Source organism: Seriola aureovittata, chromosome 1, assembly GCF_021018895.1.
Source record: "Seriola aureovittata isolate HTS-2021-v1 ecotype China chromosome 1, ASM2101889v1, whole genome shotgun sequence".
Classification (NCBI taxonomy): domain Eukaryota; kingdom Metazoa; phylum Chordata; class Actinopteri; order Carangiformes; family Carangidae; genus Seriola; species Seriola aureovittata.
Window position 1 is genome coordinate 13,724,366 of NC_079364.1, and position 19,060 is coordinate 13,743,425.

General features: G+C 39.6%; 1 protein-coding gene across 2 annotated transcripts in view; it reads right to left on the reverse strand.

Moving 5' to 3' along the window:
- Positions 1 to 19,060, reverse strand: part of fam189a1 (family with sequence similarity 189 member A1) — an 85,312-nt gene that overhangs the window by 16,684 nt on the left and 49,568 nt on the right. For both annotated transcript variants that reach the window (XM_056381715.1, XM_056381724.1), the window contains exon 3: positions 505 to 615. In XM_056381715.1, coding sequence (XP_056237690.1) covers positions 505 to 615 — 111 coding nt within the window. The remainder of the gene's footprint in view (positions 1 to 504; positions 616 to 19,060) is intronic.

Sequence of the window (19,060 nt, forward strand, 5' to 3'; positions counted from 1 at the left end):
AAAATATAACACAAGCTGTGCACTTACAAGTGAAACCCCACAGCTTTTGAGGTGATGCAACTCATTCCAGGGATGAACCCTCTGAACCTCGGGCTGTTTTCGTCTTTATTTACAGGCTTGAGGTAAATAAAGGAGGCAATTAATTGTATTTTCAGAGTCTGCTAGAGTATGTTTGGCTATAAATAGTTTTTTTTTGTAGGGTTAGGGTTAGAGGTTTCAATATACAGCTTATAACAGATGATACTGTTAGTTAGGCGTGGCCACACCTGAGCCCTGTTTTTTTTTTTTATACATTTGAGCAAATCTGCACCATGGAAGCTCAAGTTGGAGATACTGATATCACTGCAAAGAGTAAGTTAGTCTGATTTTTTATGCATATTGCATTAATCAGGTTCAGACATTTGATTCAAGAAAAAAAAAAGAATTGTACAATATATATCATCCCCACTTTTTCAAGTGTATAAAGTATAAAGAGTGCATAGCTTAAGGTCCAGTTGGTCTCACCAGCTGACAGTCTTCCAGAGAGTTGACCAGCTGAGCATTCTGGCAGGAGAGGATGGAGCCCGCCAAGTTGAGCATCACACACACTGCTGACAGCAGCATGAAGAACGTGATCTGTGACAGAGGAAGAGGAGAGAGAGGGGAAGAGAGAGACAAATGGAGAAAAAAAGAAGGACAGCATAATGTCAAAATGTTGCTGCTTACTAACAGCGATTCAACACTCTTTCTGATACTGCATGTGACAGCAGCTGTAATTCCAGAGGCGCAGTGTACTTTGCTAATCAATCGTCACTCAGTGATTTCAACAGATCAGAGGAAGAGGAAATGAGCGCTGATGTGGAGAGAAATCGATAACCTGTTTTTCCTCAGACCTCCAGAGTCTGAAGACGAGAGAAATCATAATTACAGAAAAGCTTTCCACCCAATGACACAAGAAACAATTTATTGACAGATGAAAATTCTCCACCCACAGTTAGTCACAGATCCACATGCACACACACTAATGCCACAGAGCTAATATTTCTCTACACCCCAAGCTGACAGAGCTGGCAGCTTAAGTCTAGTGTACTTCTACTCCAAACGTCCCCTTGGCCTCTATTGGTCGGGGTAAAGGCTTCTTTTTATTTTCTAGCCTAGCAGAAATATGACTGCCGTTTCTGGTACTTTAAATTACAGGTTAGGAGTAACAGAAAGAGTTTTAAAACTGACAGCAGACAACCAGCCCGCTCTGTCCAGGAAATTGTAAACCAGGCACCAGCTTTTTCTGTTTTGTGGGAACATGATGACAGCGGCAGAGCTCAACAAACTCATAATTGGACAATTTAAATAAAAATCACAATAATAGCCTAAAGTTTGTTTTTACAAAATGTTGGAAAAAAAGTCCGGGAATAGTGTCCGTGGAGGACATTAAGGAGGAGTTAGACAGATATGAAGGTTGCTGAGAACACACATACACAGATGGAGAGGAGGAGAGAGGGACAACAGTGCAGGAATTGGAGGTGGCATGTAATAAACAGATGGAGCGATAAAGTTTAAATGCTTTTCACCATGGCAGAAAAATTGAAAGATTGAGAGGTTGATGGGCGAGCCTGAGGAGCAGGTCTTTGGATGGCGAGGTGGAAAATCAGAGAAAGAGAAAAGAGTGAAGGAAAATGCAAACAACACAATGAAAAAAATTAAATAAATGAGGCAGCCATTGATAGACAGCGACAGAGACATGCATGAGTGGGGACAGACAGAACAAGACTCTGCGGTCCCATGGTGCATTGATGGTGATGATGTGTAGATTTGATTAATTAGCATTTCATTTGAATGGGATATCAGCTGTCTGGTCCTCTGGTTGATTAGAATAAAAATAAAGTCCTCCAGAAACAGCACTGAAATCTGCAGTGATCTGGTATATTCAAAACTGCAGGTCACATGAGGCGATGTGGCCCTGACAGACACATACACAACATTATGAAACTGACAAATAAGAACACTTTAATTTACAGATCTGCTATTTCCTTATCATTTCTTAAAAGTTTCCTGGGAAGAAACATGTAGTTTGAGATTAATTACAGGAAAAAGAGAGACAAATTTCTGAGACTGTTATTTTAGTGTCGTCTAATTAGTTGTGTTGAGTTCATTACTGACTTCCAGATAAAAGAAATTACTTCATTTAAACCTCAGTGAACATTTATAACTTATTCAATTATCATTGGAAACTATTCTTCATTTATTGTATCATTGTTTGTAAAAACATGTCACGTGTTGCATGTTTAGCTCACCTGCTATCCTCTGAATAAAACTCTCAAGGTTATAATACCTCAGCATTTATAAGTAACTACAAGTGTAACTGATCACTCTCTAATTAACCTGTAATTAGCAACAAATGATATGGTTGATTACAGGAAACTGCTTAAGAAAATTTGGAAATAAACTGGAACATACAGACCTGTAAAATCAACAACACATTCACTATTTTGTACCATCAGTGTTTATGAACAGTTGACCGGCTCAGCTACAGAAACACTGTGTACAAATGTACTATCTGCCCAAAAATGCTAAAACCTGAAGATTTCACTTCCACACTACTCAATGACCTATGTTCTTCAACATCTTTAACGGATTATGCACAACTAGACTTACCAGGAAAGATTTTACATAAATTCAGCTGTTTCCTCAAACTGAATCACAAAATGGGACTGACTGACTGACACAATGATACAATTGGCACAATGTTGTTTAACCCAATTTCATAGCAAAACATTAAACAAAATTCAAACAGACCAGCAAAGAGCAGTGAGTGAACAATTATGCGTGGTATCGTCCAGCAGTGTGGAAGTCGATGATTTTTCCAACTTTAAAGTTACTTAAGGAAGCTTAAGTTAAGTAATAAAAGGGAATATTGCACGTCTTTATTTATCTTTGAGAGGCTTACCTGCAGAATCACCGGTAATATAAATAAAAATGTTCACATAAATCAATATGAAGCTTTGAGCGTTAGAGTAATCATAAAAAGCCAGACCATGCTGACTGATGGCAAAGCTTCACATACACAGCATATTACCAACATTACTGTATCATTTCTGTCATTTCTGTCAAGTGAACCTAATTTGCATATGAAAACAGGATCAAACCGTCACCTGGGCAGAACATGAATTTCATTTTATAAATTAGATGCTGCTGTAAATAACAGGTGTGACTGATTTTCTCTCCACTATAATGATGTTTGACGGCGTTTATGTGCACGGGACTGAAGTCTCTCTCCCAGACAGATGGAATCTACTTATTGCAGATATGGACCTTAGAGAATGATCAGGGTTTCTACTCCTTCATAGTCAGGAGTTGTTTTGGTTTTTTAAACTTATATTTGTACAAAAAAATAAATAAATTAAAGCTGAAGCAGTATGAAATATCACTAATGCAAGCGTGGCTTTACATTTTAAAATATTCAAACTAATTTCAAGTGCCAACTGGGATTTATTTCTTTTTTATGCAGGATACAACAGGCAAATCTGACTCCTCTTCAGTGTGAAAATGAGTTTGGTATTGCAGGAATACTGTCACCACTGGTTATCCACAGAAAGACAGACCTTTGTCCCAACATTCATACCGGCTCATATACTACAGATTACTGAGTGTGACAGTAATAGTTAACATTTTCCGAGTGCTGTTCTGCAGCAGTGAACAACGAGCAGAGAGCAGCTTCATTACTTCACACGGGAGTGCAGGAGCGTTTAAGTTGAATGATGCCATGACAATAACTATCGCAACGAGGATATTATAATGCACAAACCAATGACACTAAAAGCTCCTTCCCTGACACACAGGCCATAAGTTGTTTTTTTTAATGAAACCTCTCCGGGTTTGTCTTGTTGCCAGCTGAGCCAGTCGGATACAAGGCTGTGTCTCAGACAATAACCAGCTGCAGATTCAACTGGGGAGGAAGCAATCTCTCTTTATGAAAGCTCTTCTGCCAGAGCAAGCTGCCATAACATCACGCCAATTTAAGAGATTATATATGTATATATATATATATATATATGTATATATATACATACACGGTTTTTAATTTGTGTCAGGTGAAACAACAAAGCCTGTGCCACCGAACTTATTGGTTTGGAATCACTATCCAACGCGCAAATTGTAATTTTATACAACAATGGCAAGAGGTCCCGCAATAAATCCTTTTGATTCGTTCTCTCCAGGCCTGGGTGTCACCTGTGTATCCCCCATGCTCTCTCTCTGCTGAGCTGATTGTCACGCTTGGCCCCACACCAATGCCTTCTCATTACCATGTAGGATCACATAGCACCATTTAGCTGCTACTCATTAATTACTGCTGTGCTGCCCTCTGCATGCCAAAGAGGAAAACACACACACACAAACACACACACACACACACACATTTACACACAGACACAAAAAAAGCCACGCACACGCCACTCGGCCGTACCGAGGCAGATTTACGCTGCATGTCATCATCACATCGTTTAGCACTCACTGTGGAGGATAATACACCACAATACAATCATCATTCATCTCCATGACACACACTCATAGATTACAATATAAGACCCAGAGTTCAGGTGTATCACTGTAATTCTCTATAACTGTCACTGAGGTGGGAATCATTTGCCTTGAGCTTCGCCTCTTTCTATCTGTCATCCAGCTGCAGTAGTTCTTCAGACTGCAGAGAAAAAGGGATGGTGCTTTGGATGAACCAAGAAAAAAAGATCAGACTGGTGAGTTTTGCGCTGGAGAGGCGTAGGTGCTGCATTGACCAGGGTATTATCTTAACGATACCCTGTGGAGTTTTTGACCACTAGTAGCGTTATGGAATAATATTTTTACAAGTGGCTACCTGTTTTGTTTGTGAACACAAGCACATGAATGTCCAATGGTTTTACACTATTCCACTGATCCACAGCTGGTGATAATGTGCCAAGAAACACAGCAATGTGTCAGCAAAGGCAGGGTGGAAGAAGAGGCCTGGCTAGTACATGTGGATGTAAACAATGCAGGATACAAACATGATTTAATGTTTCAGTTAGGGAGCTTTGATTGATTTTATCACCTTTGGACAAAGGCAGGCTAGCTATTGCCTCCTGTTTCCAGTCTCTGTGCTAAACTAAGCTAAGCTAAGCTAAGCTAAGCAAAGCATCTGCTATCAATTCAGCAATTACACAAACTCTAAACATCCATTCAAACGCTTCTCGTCTTTCTATTGTAAAGCTCTCCCCATCTGTCTTTGCTGCCACCACCAACAACAACAACCAGAACAAATAACAAGCTCATTTATCACCTCTGCTTATTTGAAGAGGCACGATTCAGAGATAAGCACCTCACTGAGGAAACTGGACTGATGCAGCAGCAAGCAGTAACAGGCTTTCTATTGGTGCAATATAAATCAACCAATTAGGAAAACAAAGATATTTAATGGAAATTTGATGTCATCTATCATCAACTGACAATTTCTGCAGTATTTTGAGCGGAAATGTTTGAATATTTTATTAGGAATGTGTGACCTAAAGTTAAAGACAACACATTTCATGTATATCAGGTGCAGAATGTGCAGTTAAGACTAATGTGGTGTGGCAACATTTAAAGAAGCCTTTTTTGTAAAGACATCATGACCTATAGCTGGGGTATAATCCTCTGGGGTGCCGCAGGGCAAATTAACCACAGATTGGGCCGTTTTGACCAGAGGGGATTTGTGTAAAAAGAGAATTTGTAAACAGTGTTAGAGTCCTCCGACTGCAGCACAAATTAGTATTTAGTCTGCAGCAGTACTGCGACACAACACTATTTATTTTCAATTATCCCAGAGCCACAAGAGATGGAAGTAATGTTGTTTTGTTTTTGCTGCTGCTCAGCAGATCACAAACCCGCTGCTTCAGTTTCCCTCTGATACTGTATATCAATCCTCAGACCCCTCCAGAGCTCAGAAACAGTTGTGAACAAAAGACACTTTAAGGACAGTAAAAGATTATTAATGATTATTCATCAAGGGGAAACATTATGATATATTGGCATTAGAAGCCTCCAAATCCAGTAAATTGTTCTTCTGCTTTAAGTAATGTAAAAATATGCTGAAATACACACAACCTGGGGGTTAAGCTACAATCAGAAAAGAACACAAAGTGATTCTCCTGGCAGCCCTCCCACTGACTTTATAAACACACAAGAAAAAGCAATTCCAGGGCTGCGACAGCTGGTTCTCATTGGTTCCCACTGTTAACTGAGGTCACTTTCTACCTTTCTGCTCCCTCGTCCAACTGTGGGCCATGGGGTATATTTATGTATGCTTGTGTGCATATGGGTGTGTGCATATGGGTGTGTGTGTGTGCGTGTGTGTGTGTGTGCGTGCGTGCGTGTGTGCGTGTGTGTGCGTGTGTGTGCGTGCGTGTGTGTGTTCGGACCTCATCACCGGGATTAGTTGTGATAGGAGTTGAGTGACCCTGAGTTCAGTGCCGGTCCAAATAAACAGTGGAGGTGTTGATAGTAACTCTCAGCAGCAGAACCCAGGGGACATCACACTAAACCAGATGTAACGACTTCCACAGACTCCTAATGCTGCTGGGGAATAGCTTCATCACAGACACACACATCACTTTAAACACTCCTACATGTGCAGATATGTGTATAGAGATACACACACACGTTTTGCAGAAACCATAAAATACTGATGAGGTATATGAGGTTTTACCAAAGAGCACAATGAGCAGAAGAACAAATTTACTTATGATACAATCATAGTTGAACAAAGCATACAAATGTACATATTCTCAGTACAGTAAGGTGTTATTTATATGAAGAACTGCATTAACGGAGGTGGTATTTTGAGAACCTCTTGCTTCTGTAAGTTGAGGTACTTCCCATTAAACAGGACTCTTGAGGGTATATTAAAGTCACACCAAATATTGTCACAGTCAGCACTAAGAAATGTTTCAACAGTGACCTTTGTCAGCCATACAACAGAGATCACAGCTTGTAGACTAGTCATAATGTTGTTGTGCTGCTGATTATATCTAAAGTAATAAGGTAAGAACACCAGTACATGGTTTCTTTTTTCTTTAGTTATATACAACAAGAGGAGAGTTGATAAAAAAACCCCAAAAAACCCACACCTCACTTCTTGACTTTATAGGCTTTGATGTGCAGTCATGTTGACAGCAAGTCAGACCACATCTCCGCAGGATGTGATGGATTAGTTCCTGTGGTTAGAGACATCATGCGGAACTTGCAGTCCAACACCTTTTATTGGCAGATGAGATGTGAAGCCTGGACATCAGGCGCGCATCGTGCAAAACTACATCTTACATGTTGGAGTACTTTTTGAATTTAACCTTTTGACTTTTTAATAATGCGCGTTCACGCTTCAAGTATAGGCTTCTGCCTCCAAACATCCCCATGAGAAGAGGATAGGTAGTCAGACAGGCAATAAAGGGAGTAAGCCTGCTCTGTGTAAGGAGCTAGAGGAGTTCATCTCTATGCCAGTGCTCAAACGTATTGATTAAAACAAACCATGAAAGACAGTATCACCCTGAGGGTCAGTAGCTGATTAACCTCCACTTCTCAACATTTTAATCAACCACTGACCTCTGAAGGGCTAAAACAAGGAGGCTCTGTCTTCTCTGCTGCCCCCCCTTGGTTCTTGGTGGGGGGCCTGCTGTAATGAGACAGGACTATAATGAACCTGGTCCCAGCAGACACTCACACTGAAGTACTGCATGAACTTTGTAGGAGATGTTCCATGCTTTTAGTTGATCAATGAAAATCAAAGATGCTGTCTCCATATGTGAGTAATATGATATAAAACACTAAAATCTGTTACACACAAGGCACAGTACAGGCTGTGACATGTGATTGTGAACAAACTGTCAGCTCGTGGTTTAAAAGGGACAAACTAAGAAGTATATTCAGTTCATAATCTGTTGTTCCTCTGACAAAATTGAAGAATTGGATTGTGCTGAAACATGGTATTTCTAAAACACAGTAAACCTAAGCTATAGCTACATAGATCCAAGTAGTTATACAATGGCACCACACCTATGGCTATGCCATGAAAAAATATTGAAACAGTTTTAGTGAAAAAATTTCAAAAATTCTCTCTTGACTTAAACTGTTTTCCAGGGGAAGTTCTGTCTCTTCATATGTTCTCTCTTTTTATCCTGTTTATTAGCCACATAGCAGCATGACTCGAGGCATGGCACTGTTGGTTGATCGGCTGCTCCGTCACATTAGTTCAGGCTGAAATATATCAATAACTATTGCATGGATATGCAATGAAATTTCCCAGACATTCATGGTCCCCAGAGGATGAAGTTTACTGATTTTGGTAATCCCCTGACTTGTTGACTTTTGTAGTTTTGAGTGGTAAGTCTTCACAACCATTGGCTTGCCATAATTAACATTTGATGCAGGGCTTCATGTTGCCCTCAGGGTGAATTCTTCCCTTCAACATTTGCTCTTCCACCATCAACTGGTGAAAACTGTAGTTTATGACTAAATATCTGTATAACTAATGGCAGTTGTGCTTAGTGCAAATTAGCAAGTGTGAGCACTGAGATTATGAACATGCTAAAAAATAAACCGGCTTCAGGTCAGCATGTCATGAGTAAAGCACCTCTTTAGGTGAAGTACAACTTCACAGAGCTGCTAGCATGACAGTAGACACTAGTCTTGGTCAGTGATTTTAATGAAGGGTGATTAAATGTGTTAGTAACCATCAGCCAGAATTATATCAATGCCAGCAGTTGTGGCACCAGTAAGATAGAGGCCTACATTAACGCACTGCTTTCTGTCATTGACATTTCTTGTGCTGCTCCTCACCCTTCATGCAAATAAACTTTCCAGTATTTCTATATATGAATTAAGGGCCACAGACCACCTGAGACAGCCTGTATTTTGCACGTTGTTTTGACAGTTTTCCAATGACACGTAACTAATCAAATTTAAATGCCGGTATACAGCATTGAGATACAGGTACTTATATTGAAGTCTTAGGCAACATTTTTTCCTGCTGTGTATTTGTGTCTTTCTCTATAAATATAATGATTCTATATTTTAAAAAATAAAAATCGATTCAATTAGCTAAAAAAGGTGTTATACAACCACTCTTTCACTTTTTATTGTAGACTGAAAGAGAGCAACGTGACCTGAGCTCTAACTATTTACTGAAGCACCTCTGCTGCTGCTGCTGCCTGGATCATGCCGCTCTCGCTCCTATGAGCCATCAGATAAGGGAGTCTATCTAATTCATATTCTAATTAATATGGAGCCACACTTCCTGCTTCTCAGGGCCTTAGGGGAGAACATCATTCATCAGGCATTATCTCGAGCCAAAAGGTTCCTGTTCACCCAGCCAACTGTGCTCTCTCGCACTCTGCTCATCCCTTTGTCCAGTTCCCTTACCTGTCACTTCCTGTCATTTTACGCATAGTAAAAGCATATGGAAGATGGTTACTGAAGGTCTGTGTGTGTGCATGGTTTTATGTGCTGAGAGAAACAATGTGGTGAACAAGGGAGAGGAATCAACACAAAGAAAAGAGACAGCATGATGCAAAAAGCTTTTGAGTACAGCCTCAAAGGAGACATCTTTTAGTCTATGTGCGAAACAGAAGAGTGGATCATTTGGTTTTTTTCATGTGTGGAACCAATTGACACACAATTCAGTTCCTTTAATGTCATTGTATGAGTAGAATGAAATTAGGCAGCCTTGCTTTTAATTATTAACCCCAAAAATAGCTTGCTTGAAAAAAATTAGTTTATCCGTGTGATATCATTATATCAATATTGTACACTGGGCATAAATAACTTTCTGTAGCAGGAGTCTGCAGCCATTTGCAATAATTACTGACGAGCATCCATGTACTCTGACTTTTTAGGAGAGACCGTTTTCCATGCGTGTCTGAGGAAAATCCACAGGGAGTGTAGGAGGGTCTAGGGGGTTGGTTTTAAGTTGTAACATGCCATGTACCGTGCAGTTAAACCCACACCCACTCTTATTCCTAAGAAATATAAAATAATTAATAATGTAGATTCAGAGATGTGCTCTATAATACAAAATACCAAATTCCAAATGGAAATTGGAGTGTGTAAGTATAAAGCGGAGTAGCAAAACGCATAAGTAATAATGTGACTCATGATATTTGCAAAGTAAATGAATGTGAACGAGACAAAGTGAAATAAAATTGTGAAAACTAAGTAATGAAAATTTAGGAAGGAATATAAATGTGGTAGAAAAAAACATCCCCAAAGTGAATATCGAGACTATGTTGATTCTTTAATCTACTTAACCCTTAATAAAATTCTTTTTTGAGTAATGCTGAAAGAAAACATTGCCAAGGACAGAGAGTGAGAGACATAAGATGTAGGATTCGACAGCAGAAGCATTTACATCCTTTACTTTAAGTAGCAGTACCGTTCAGTAAAAAAAGTCCACCATAAGGTAAGGTCTCACTTTCTGTTAATCAATATTCACTAAAAATATAAAGTAAATATACCACTTTTCAGGCAAAATGGCATCTTTTGTACTGGTATATATTCTATTATTGGATAATTATTCACGCATTTACATGGAAACAGTATTATAATGCCGAGTTGGATGAAGTGGAGCTGATTGTATGTAACAATTGTAGTTTCTATCCTCATTCTAGGATCTTTTAAATCTTAACATGAAAAGTAACTAGTGACTACAGCTGACAGGTAAATGTAGACAAGTAAAAAGTACAGAATTGCCCTCTGACATGAAAAGTACCATAAAATGAAAATACTCAAATTAAGTTCAAGTACCTATGAATTGTACTAAAGTAAAAGTATTTGTGTAAATGGACTCAGTTACCTTCCACTACTGGTTTGATCAGCTGTGAATCTATTAAAGACAATCCAAGTTGGTTGTTGCTTGTATGATGCCTGCCATGTGAAGCATATCAATATTTGAATAAATAAAGCGGATACTCCCTTCAGCATATACGCTCATACACAATGAGATGGAACAATGAAAAGATAAATCAAGTTAGACAGCAGTCCAGCACCTTGTGGACGCAGTGTTCGCTGTTTGTAAGCTTTACTGCTGAGGAGGTGATGTGAGTATACTCCCCTGGGAAGGAATCTCTGCTCCAAAGAGGTTCATTTAATCACTCTCATCTTCCTTCTTCAGCTGTTAAAGAGTGAGGTTGGTTTGTAGAGCAAAGATGTTCTGACTCTTGCTCTGATTTGAATTTATTCTTGGCGGATGCACAGTGTGTGAGGAGAGAGGAGGTGATCTGAGGAGCAGTGGGAGACGGAGAGTGGTAGTGCTAATGCAAACTGACCAGAGGTGACAGGCAAACTGTGACCAGAGGGAAAACCCACACACACTAATGTCCTTCTCGTTCAGCTTGCCTGGTGTATAAAGAAATAACACACAGCCTTTATTCAGGCTGGCAGCGAGGTGGCTTTAGAGAGAGACACTTTTCAACAGGAGTACTCGGGGTGAAGCCTCTACGTTGGCAGACATCCACCCTGCTTAAGTGTCCCTGAGCAAGACACTTCAGTTCTCTGCAGCAGGTTAACAGAGCTCACATTAACAGCTGCTGCTTATGGTTAATTATGAAACATTTACTGCTGATTCTGCACTGAGTGAATGTAAGATTGTTTATAAGAGCTAACAAGCACAGGACAGACCTGACTGTTTGAGCTAGGTTTATTTGTTACACTTAATTAACCAAATTCATAGCAATAGCTCTCACTAAACACCCTTCATTTCAACAAAGAAAACAAATAAAACAGTTTCTTTTGATCTGCAGACAGATGACAGCATAACATTTCATTTGAACTTTTAACATTCGTGTCACTAGAAACACAACAGAGTCGGAGCTGGAGTCAGAGAAACTTGAATACATTTAGATAAACATCCACACTGAGCCAAAACGAACTTAAAGATTTTACAAAGGATGCTGGAAGGATGCAAAAGGATGTTGCCTAGCAACGGGAAGTATTTTTTCTTGGCTGAGGACCAAGGAAAATTTATCAAAACAAAACGAAAGCTTCTGTTTCTGCCTTTGTCCTTGTGCCTACAGTCACATCACAGCAGTGCTACTATCTCTTGGTATAAATCTTCTTCTCATATGTTACTGTTTATTTTTCCAAAACCATTTAAAATGTGACAGGAGCAGGGTAAATGGAAATGTCTGAAACACCCATCACACAATTCTGGGTGGGCTTGCTGGTGAAACTTGAGTAAAATAGGAGCTTTGTGCGGAAGGTCCCCTGCCACCTCTGGAAAAATATTTCGAAAGAGAAGAAAAGAAAATCTAACCATAAAATCATAAAATCCTACAGAGAACATGTGAAAGGGGGTAATCCCATCCCAAAGCTATTTTTGAGAGCTTTCCTTTTGTTTGAAGTCATGCAACGTTTCCTGCAGATTTGTTCTTTGTAGACTGTGTCTCCACCCCAAAACACCACCTTCCACTCAGTCTTCTCACACATTCGCAGACGTATGCACTTTTGTTTTCATCTCTGTCTGTCTGTCTGACACACACGCACACACACACACACACACACACACACACACACACCCTTCCTGTCTCTCTGTTTTCCTTTAGCAGCTCCTGACAGGTGGTCCTGCGGGACCCATCTCAGTTGGCAGTAGGCTACATCTCCCACTAAAGCCTCTCCATCTGGGTCAAGTCAGGGAATAACAGGCCTCTAAGGAAGAAGGGAGGCAGAAGATGCACAGACAAGTGCAAACACAGGGGCTGATCTGGAATCAGTATGCATGAATTTTTTTGTGTCCTAATACTGTATGTGAATGCATGTGTACATCATAGCATGTGTGTGTTTTTGTGTTGTCTCTCAGTGCACTATGTCTGCATGTGCAGGGCAGCTGTGGGTCTACATGTGCACATACAGTTGTAATAACAACAGAGTCTCTTGAGTGTCACAGCTCCCTATTTACACAGGATGACAGACAGCAGTGGAAGCATTTAGACCGTTTTTATACACCGAAAACAGATCCTCTGAAATGTTGAACACGGCCTTTCCTTCCTTCCCGTGCTACAGTTTGAAACCAGTTTGAATTAGAAGTGCTGCACTGATGCGCCACAGTAAAAACTGTTGAATAGCATTGGTTTGAATGACCGAAGAAGAATTTAGAAATGGAGAAAATGTGTGCGTCCCATTTTACTGCTTCTCTATTAGGGGAAAAAACGATTTTTGAATAGGTGGTTTGGTTTTATTGAACAACTTTTCACAAATCAAGAAATAAAGCCTCTTAATGAGCTGCGTTTTAAAGATGAGTCACAGGCATTTCATGCTTCTGCTTAAAACTCTCTAAAACTCGCGGCAATGATAAGCAACTCTACATAGTGGCGTCGAGTGTTTATACAAAGACAGTTTGCTGGTTTAGTAATAAGTATAGTAATAAAATAGGAAAAACTAAAATAACAACAATAAAGTCGTGCTTTGGCTCAGTCTTCCTGAAACCTGGAGATGGTATGTGATACTTGAATCCATCATGCACATGTCAGAGAACTTTACATGAAACAAAACCTCAGGCCAGGAAATTACAAACAGCGTATGATATTTATTCTGACACAAAAGGACATTATTCCATCTTATGAGACGTTTATGAGTTGCTCTGATACCAATACACACATTGACAGGGTTGTTTGTAGGTTTGCTGGACTACTTTACTTTTACCAGTCTCTGGAGCTCTTTTTTTATTTATAATATACAATCAATTCATGGCAGATAAAAACTTCAGCTCAGGGTTTTCAGCTTTCATATTCTCCTCTCAATGGTAAAAAGTCAGTGGAAGTCAGTGTGGTTAATCATAGTTTGTGCCTTCCTGGTGTAGCAGTAGTTAGTGTGGTATGTGCCTTTATACAAGTGTCTGCTTTGAGAGATCAAACACTGGCAGGTGGAACTACAGTATAATGCTCCCAAACACTGTTTCAGCTTGTGAGGACAGACAAGTGCACATACTTAAATCCACACAGCAAACACGAATGCTCTCCGGTCTTCGCCTCTCTATTTTACCTTCTTAACTTAGAAGAGAAAACTACCTCAGGACAGGGTTTTATAACTCATGGTTTTTAATCAATATACAAAATGATTTCTCTAATTATTTTATGTTATAAAAATCAAAAACTGTATCGGGTGCACATCATACAACACTTGAACTGACCACTGACCATAGCAAATGGATATACAGTAAGATCTCACAGAAAAAACTCTCTCTATTTCATGGAACAACAATGAGCATCCCTCCTTAAATCCCCCGTAACAGAGCAGGCACCAGACAACAATGTTAAGTCAGACAGATATTGGAGTCTAAAGAGTCTAACTCCAGATGTTAAATTTTGGTTGGGAATACAAAATTGTCAAATACCAATGTTGACTAACTGACATTGTGAAGTTTGGAAGACACTGGGTTTTTCTCACAACAAGGATGTTGATATTTTATGTGCCAAGACGGTGTTGACATGAGACATTTGAAAGACGTTGGATTTTCGCTACATAACAACACAACCTAAAATCACCAGTATATCAACGTCAGCTCTCGATCTATATTAGCCAGAAGTGTTTTTGCAGAACATTATGATGTCACAGTTAGACATTTGTGTTAAACTGTGTCAAACTTTGCGTATGAATTCATGAGTTATGGCCAAAACAGTGTTCTGTGAGGTCACCATGACCCCGACCCTTGGCCACAAAAATCGAATCAGTTCAGCTTTAAGTCCAACTGAATGTTTTTGCCAATTCTGAAGAAATTCCCTCAAGGCGTTACTGGGATATTGCATTCACGAGAATAGGATGGACAGACGGTTGTCGCCTGCGCTGAGCCGTAAGAAGTATCATGTCCTTCCAAGGCAAGCAGCATTATAATTCGTCGGCTGTTTGATATTTTCCGCTGCCATTTCTGATGTCAGCAGTATTCACGAAGAAAGAGGCTAATGCGATTAAGATGATTATTGTGATAATACACACCCATGGAAAGCTAATCTTAATGAACTACATACAGTAGCTGTATAACAAAGTGTTCCTGTACTCACTTTATTCATGTGCTTCCTCTATCTCTCTCTTCCTCCTCAGACATCAAAGGTCACAAGTCTGTTCACGGTGGTTTCCTGTACCCAGTAGCCAAGCACTGGGCGAGTCTTCAGCCGCTATAAGCCAAAGCTGTGAAGTAGTGGCTGCAGTTATGCCGCAGTATCAACTCACTCAGCTGTGAAATATGGCTGACATGATTGTGTGCAAACCACAATTACGTCTCGACTCCCTGACAAGTGACCGCAGAGAACTAGTTGTTCAGTCAGCTGTGGAATATAAACTGGTGGACCTTGCCTCTAATGCCTCCATTTGCTCAAAACACAATCACTGCAATGTCACACACAGTTCTAACCGTTCGCTATAGAAAGAGATTGGCAGCAATATGACAGGAGAGTGAGAGGAGCCCGTTTGTGCTGCTTAACAATAGCTGAAAGAAAAGCACAAGCACCATTTTGTGTGTGTGCTTGTGGTTCGAATGACCGAAGTGCATTTCTCACAAGCTATGATTTTATCATTACTGTGTGCTGTCAACGTGGCATTTGAAAACTTGGGAGAGTTTTATTTTGGGAATGAACAGGATAACAATACATACAAAAACCCATCTTTCTCATTTTTTTTCTTCTCCATCCAATCAACTACTGCACACTGTCTCCCACACTGCTGTAACGTACTGTATATCAATTTACAAGGTTTCAGTCTGTTAGAGCTTCAGCAGGTATCTGGGGAAGTATCACCACTTTACCGTACATACACACAGGTTGCTTCAGTTAGATATGCAATCAGAGGACCACAGTAATCAAACGGGTGACTGATGCACCTTGAATGGACAAACATAATATCACATTCAAATCCCTAGGGATTAGAAAATTACACAAATGACGCAAAGAGCACAAATGCCAGTTCATTATAGAACCTACAAGTTTTAGTTTCCAGCTTTTATTCAAGTTGTCTTTTAGTCCACCTGTCCATGCACCTGTCACATATTCAGATGTAGTACAAGTGTGGCAACACAGATATCACCATAACTTGGTTTCATCCATATCTGTAAAACTCAACGCTCTCTTCTGAAGTGATTTTGTCACCTTTCAAGTTGTAATCTCAGCTGTCAAAAAACTTCTACAGCGTTCAGTCTGGGCTGCTGTTATTACAGACATGTCTGAACTGACTATGACCCCTGAACTTGCTTGTGAACACTTCTTCTGTCAAACCGTGACATTTAGCCAGCAAACATCCACTGCTTGTGGGAAATGTGATTAGTTAAAGGCCAGTAAAAACATAAATATGGGATAGTTTTTCAGTTATCAAAAAATATGATGGCTGCCACATGCAGAGTTGAGAAAGGTTCTGTTCCCAAGCTGGATTTTTAGTCATTAGCGTAGTTACAAATGTCAGTGGGAACAGAGGCTGGAAGTTCTGGTTTCTCTTGGGCTCTCTACGTTTCCTCAGCTTGCTCTTTATCTTAATTGTTTGAAAATCATTTTTTACTCTCAAGTTGACTTTGACAGAAGCAGCAACAGGTTAGAAAGAATTTTAGCATTTTCTTTCATTAAAGACAGGAGGTCAATAAAATAATGTGTGGATTTTAAGTACAGTAACAATGTTTTTTTATGAAATACACAAACGGCTTAGAACTAAAATGTATATGGATAAATAAAGCTTGGAGTGGTCATAAATGCAGAGAGCAGAAGCGACTGCAAGGACACATTTATGGGCTTTATCACTGATGCTCTCCGGGAAATAAACTCTCTCTGTGTGTCTGGTAATTATCTCGCTCTGTGTTGAAACTCTGCAAAGCTCAGCTCAGCGGTCTGACACATACAACTTGTGTGTAGATGACGGGTAAACACATAATGACATTAATAAATTCAAGATAATCAGCTTTGTATGAGAACATTAGCTTGTTTGTTTGCCTGTTTTCCTTTATGTGCATGGCAGAGAGCTGTTGATAACTATGTGATTGTGTGTGTGTTAGTACGTTGAGTTGTTACTCATACCAGACGGTGCTGGTTCCTATAGTTTACCGTGTGGACATGAGATTTAGCGTTTTACGTGAGTCGACATTTGCTGATGTTTGAGGCTGGACAATAACTGTAGTAGGATTTCTGCGCTTCATGTTCAGACAAAGTAAAAAAAAAAAAGGCAGAGCCATGATAGTAATCATCTTTCCATGATACACGCGCAGAAAATAGCAATACAGCTTCAAACTCATTTTAACAAATGTACAGCCATACAATCATGTTACCACCTATTTCTGTATTTATATTTACAGCATACTATGAACACCAGTCTAAATAATCCCCTGTGGGATTATTACGATCAAAAGACAACCAAACCGCAGAAGACTAAAAGCTGCAGTTTCTCATTGTGCGCTTGTTTCTCGTTAGCTATTCATGAATTAAACATTAAATAGCCTCAGAGGGCATTATAGTGGTGGTGTATAAACCAGAGAACGTCCGTTGTTCATGTTCACAAATATCCAAGCGAGAGAGATTTTAAAAATACTGTCTGACATCATGTGTCTGATCTGTTTACATCAAACATTGTGTTACACAGTTTTCGATTTGGTTTCTAGAATCAGGAAAGACTAAAATGATTGAATTATTTCATGGAAATGATCGAGAGAAGAGGGTGAAGGACATCAACATGATTTAGGATAAAGGAGGAGTCCAGCATTGTCAGTCTGGAGGCAAAAACCAGGGGGCCAAAGCAATAACACACACACACACACACACACACACACACACACACACACACACACACACACACACACACACACAAAACCATTAAAGTGCATATTTTCACTGTCTGCATTCAACACTATGGCAAGTAGAAGAGAGGATGTGGTCTTTCAAATTAAACTACTGTCTACATCTTAGCCACTAAGACAAAAGAAAAACCCAGTGCCAAAGACATGTTGTCATCCTTTAGTCATTCTGCTCTTGCAGCTGTTCATTTACTTTGACATTATTTAACTTCTGAATAACAATTTTTGGCAATTAATTCATTACATAAACAATGAAAACTAACAGTTTCAGTCTGTTGGAATATAACGTCTACTCTGAAATTAAATACTTTGACTTTGATTGTCAGTGTGTGATGAGGATTGAACTGTGTCTGATGTGCAGTTACAGTAGATATGAAATCATCCATGTGTCTTTGCTTATAATTTGAACAGTCCATAATTTATTCAAAAGTCTGTGACCTTTCTGTGTGGAGCCAAACGCTCAAAACTTTCCCTTGCAATCTTTTATACACTCCAAGCACACGCACACACACGCACACACACACACACACACACACACACACACACACACACACACACACACACACACACACACACACACACACACACCACACACACACACACACACACACACACACACACACACACACACAAAACCATTAAAGTGCATATTTTCACTGTCTGCATTCAACACTATGGCAAGTAGAAGAGAGGATGTGGTCTTTCAAATTAAACTACTGTCTACATCTTAGCCACTAAGACAAAAGAAAAACCCAGTGCCAAAGACATGTTGTCATCCTTTAGTCATTCTGCTCTTGCAGCTGTTCATTTACTTTGACATTATTTAACTTCTGAATAACAATTTTTGGCAATTAATTCATTACATAAACAATGAAAACTAACAGTTTCAGTCTGTTGGAATATAACGTCTACTCTGAAATTAAATACTTTGACTTTGATTGTCAGTGTGTGATGAGGATTGAACTGTGTCTGATGTGCAGTTACAGTAGATATGAAATCATCCATGTGTCTTTGCTTATAATTTGAACAGTCCATAATTTATTCAAAAGTCTGTGACCTTTCTGTGTGGAGCCAAACGCTCAAAACTTTCCCTTGCAATCTTTTATACACTCCAAGCACACGCACACACACACACACACACACACACACACATACACACACACACACACACACACACACACACACACACACACACACACACACACACACACACACACACCTATGCCTGCTTGCCACAGAGCCAGGAACAGAGGCTGCTAATGGGCTAAT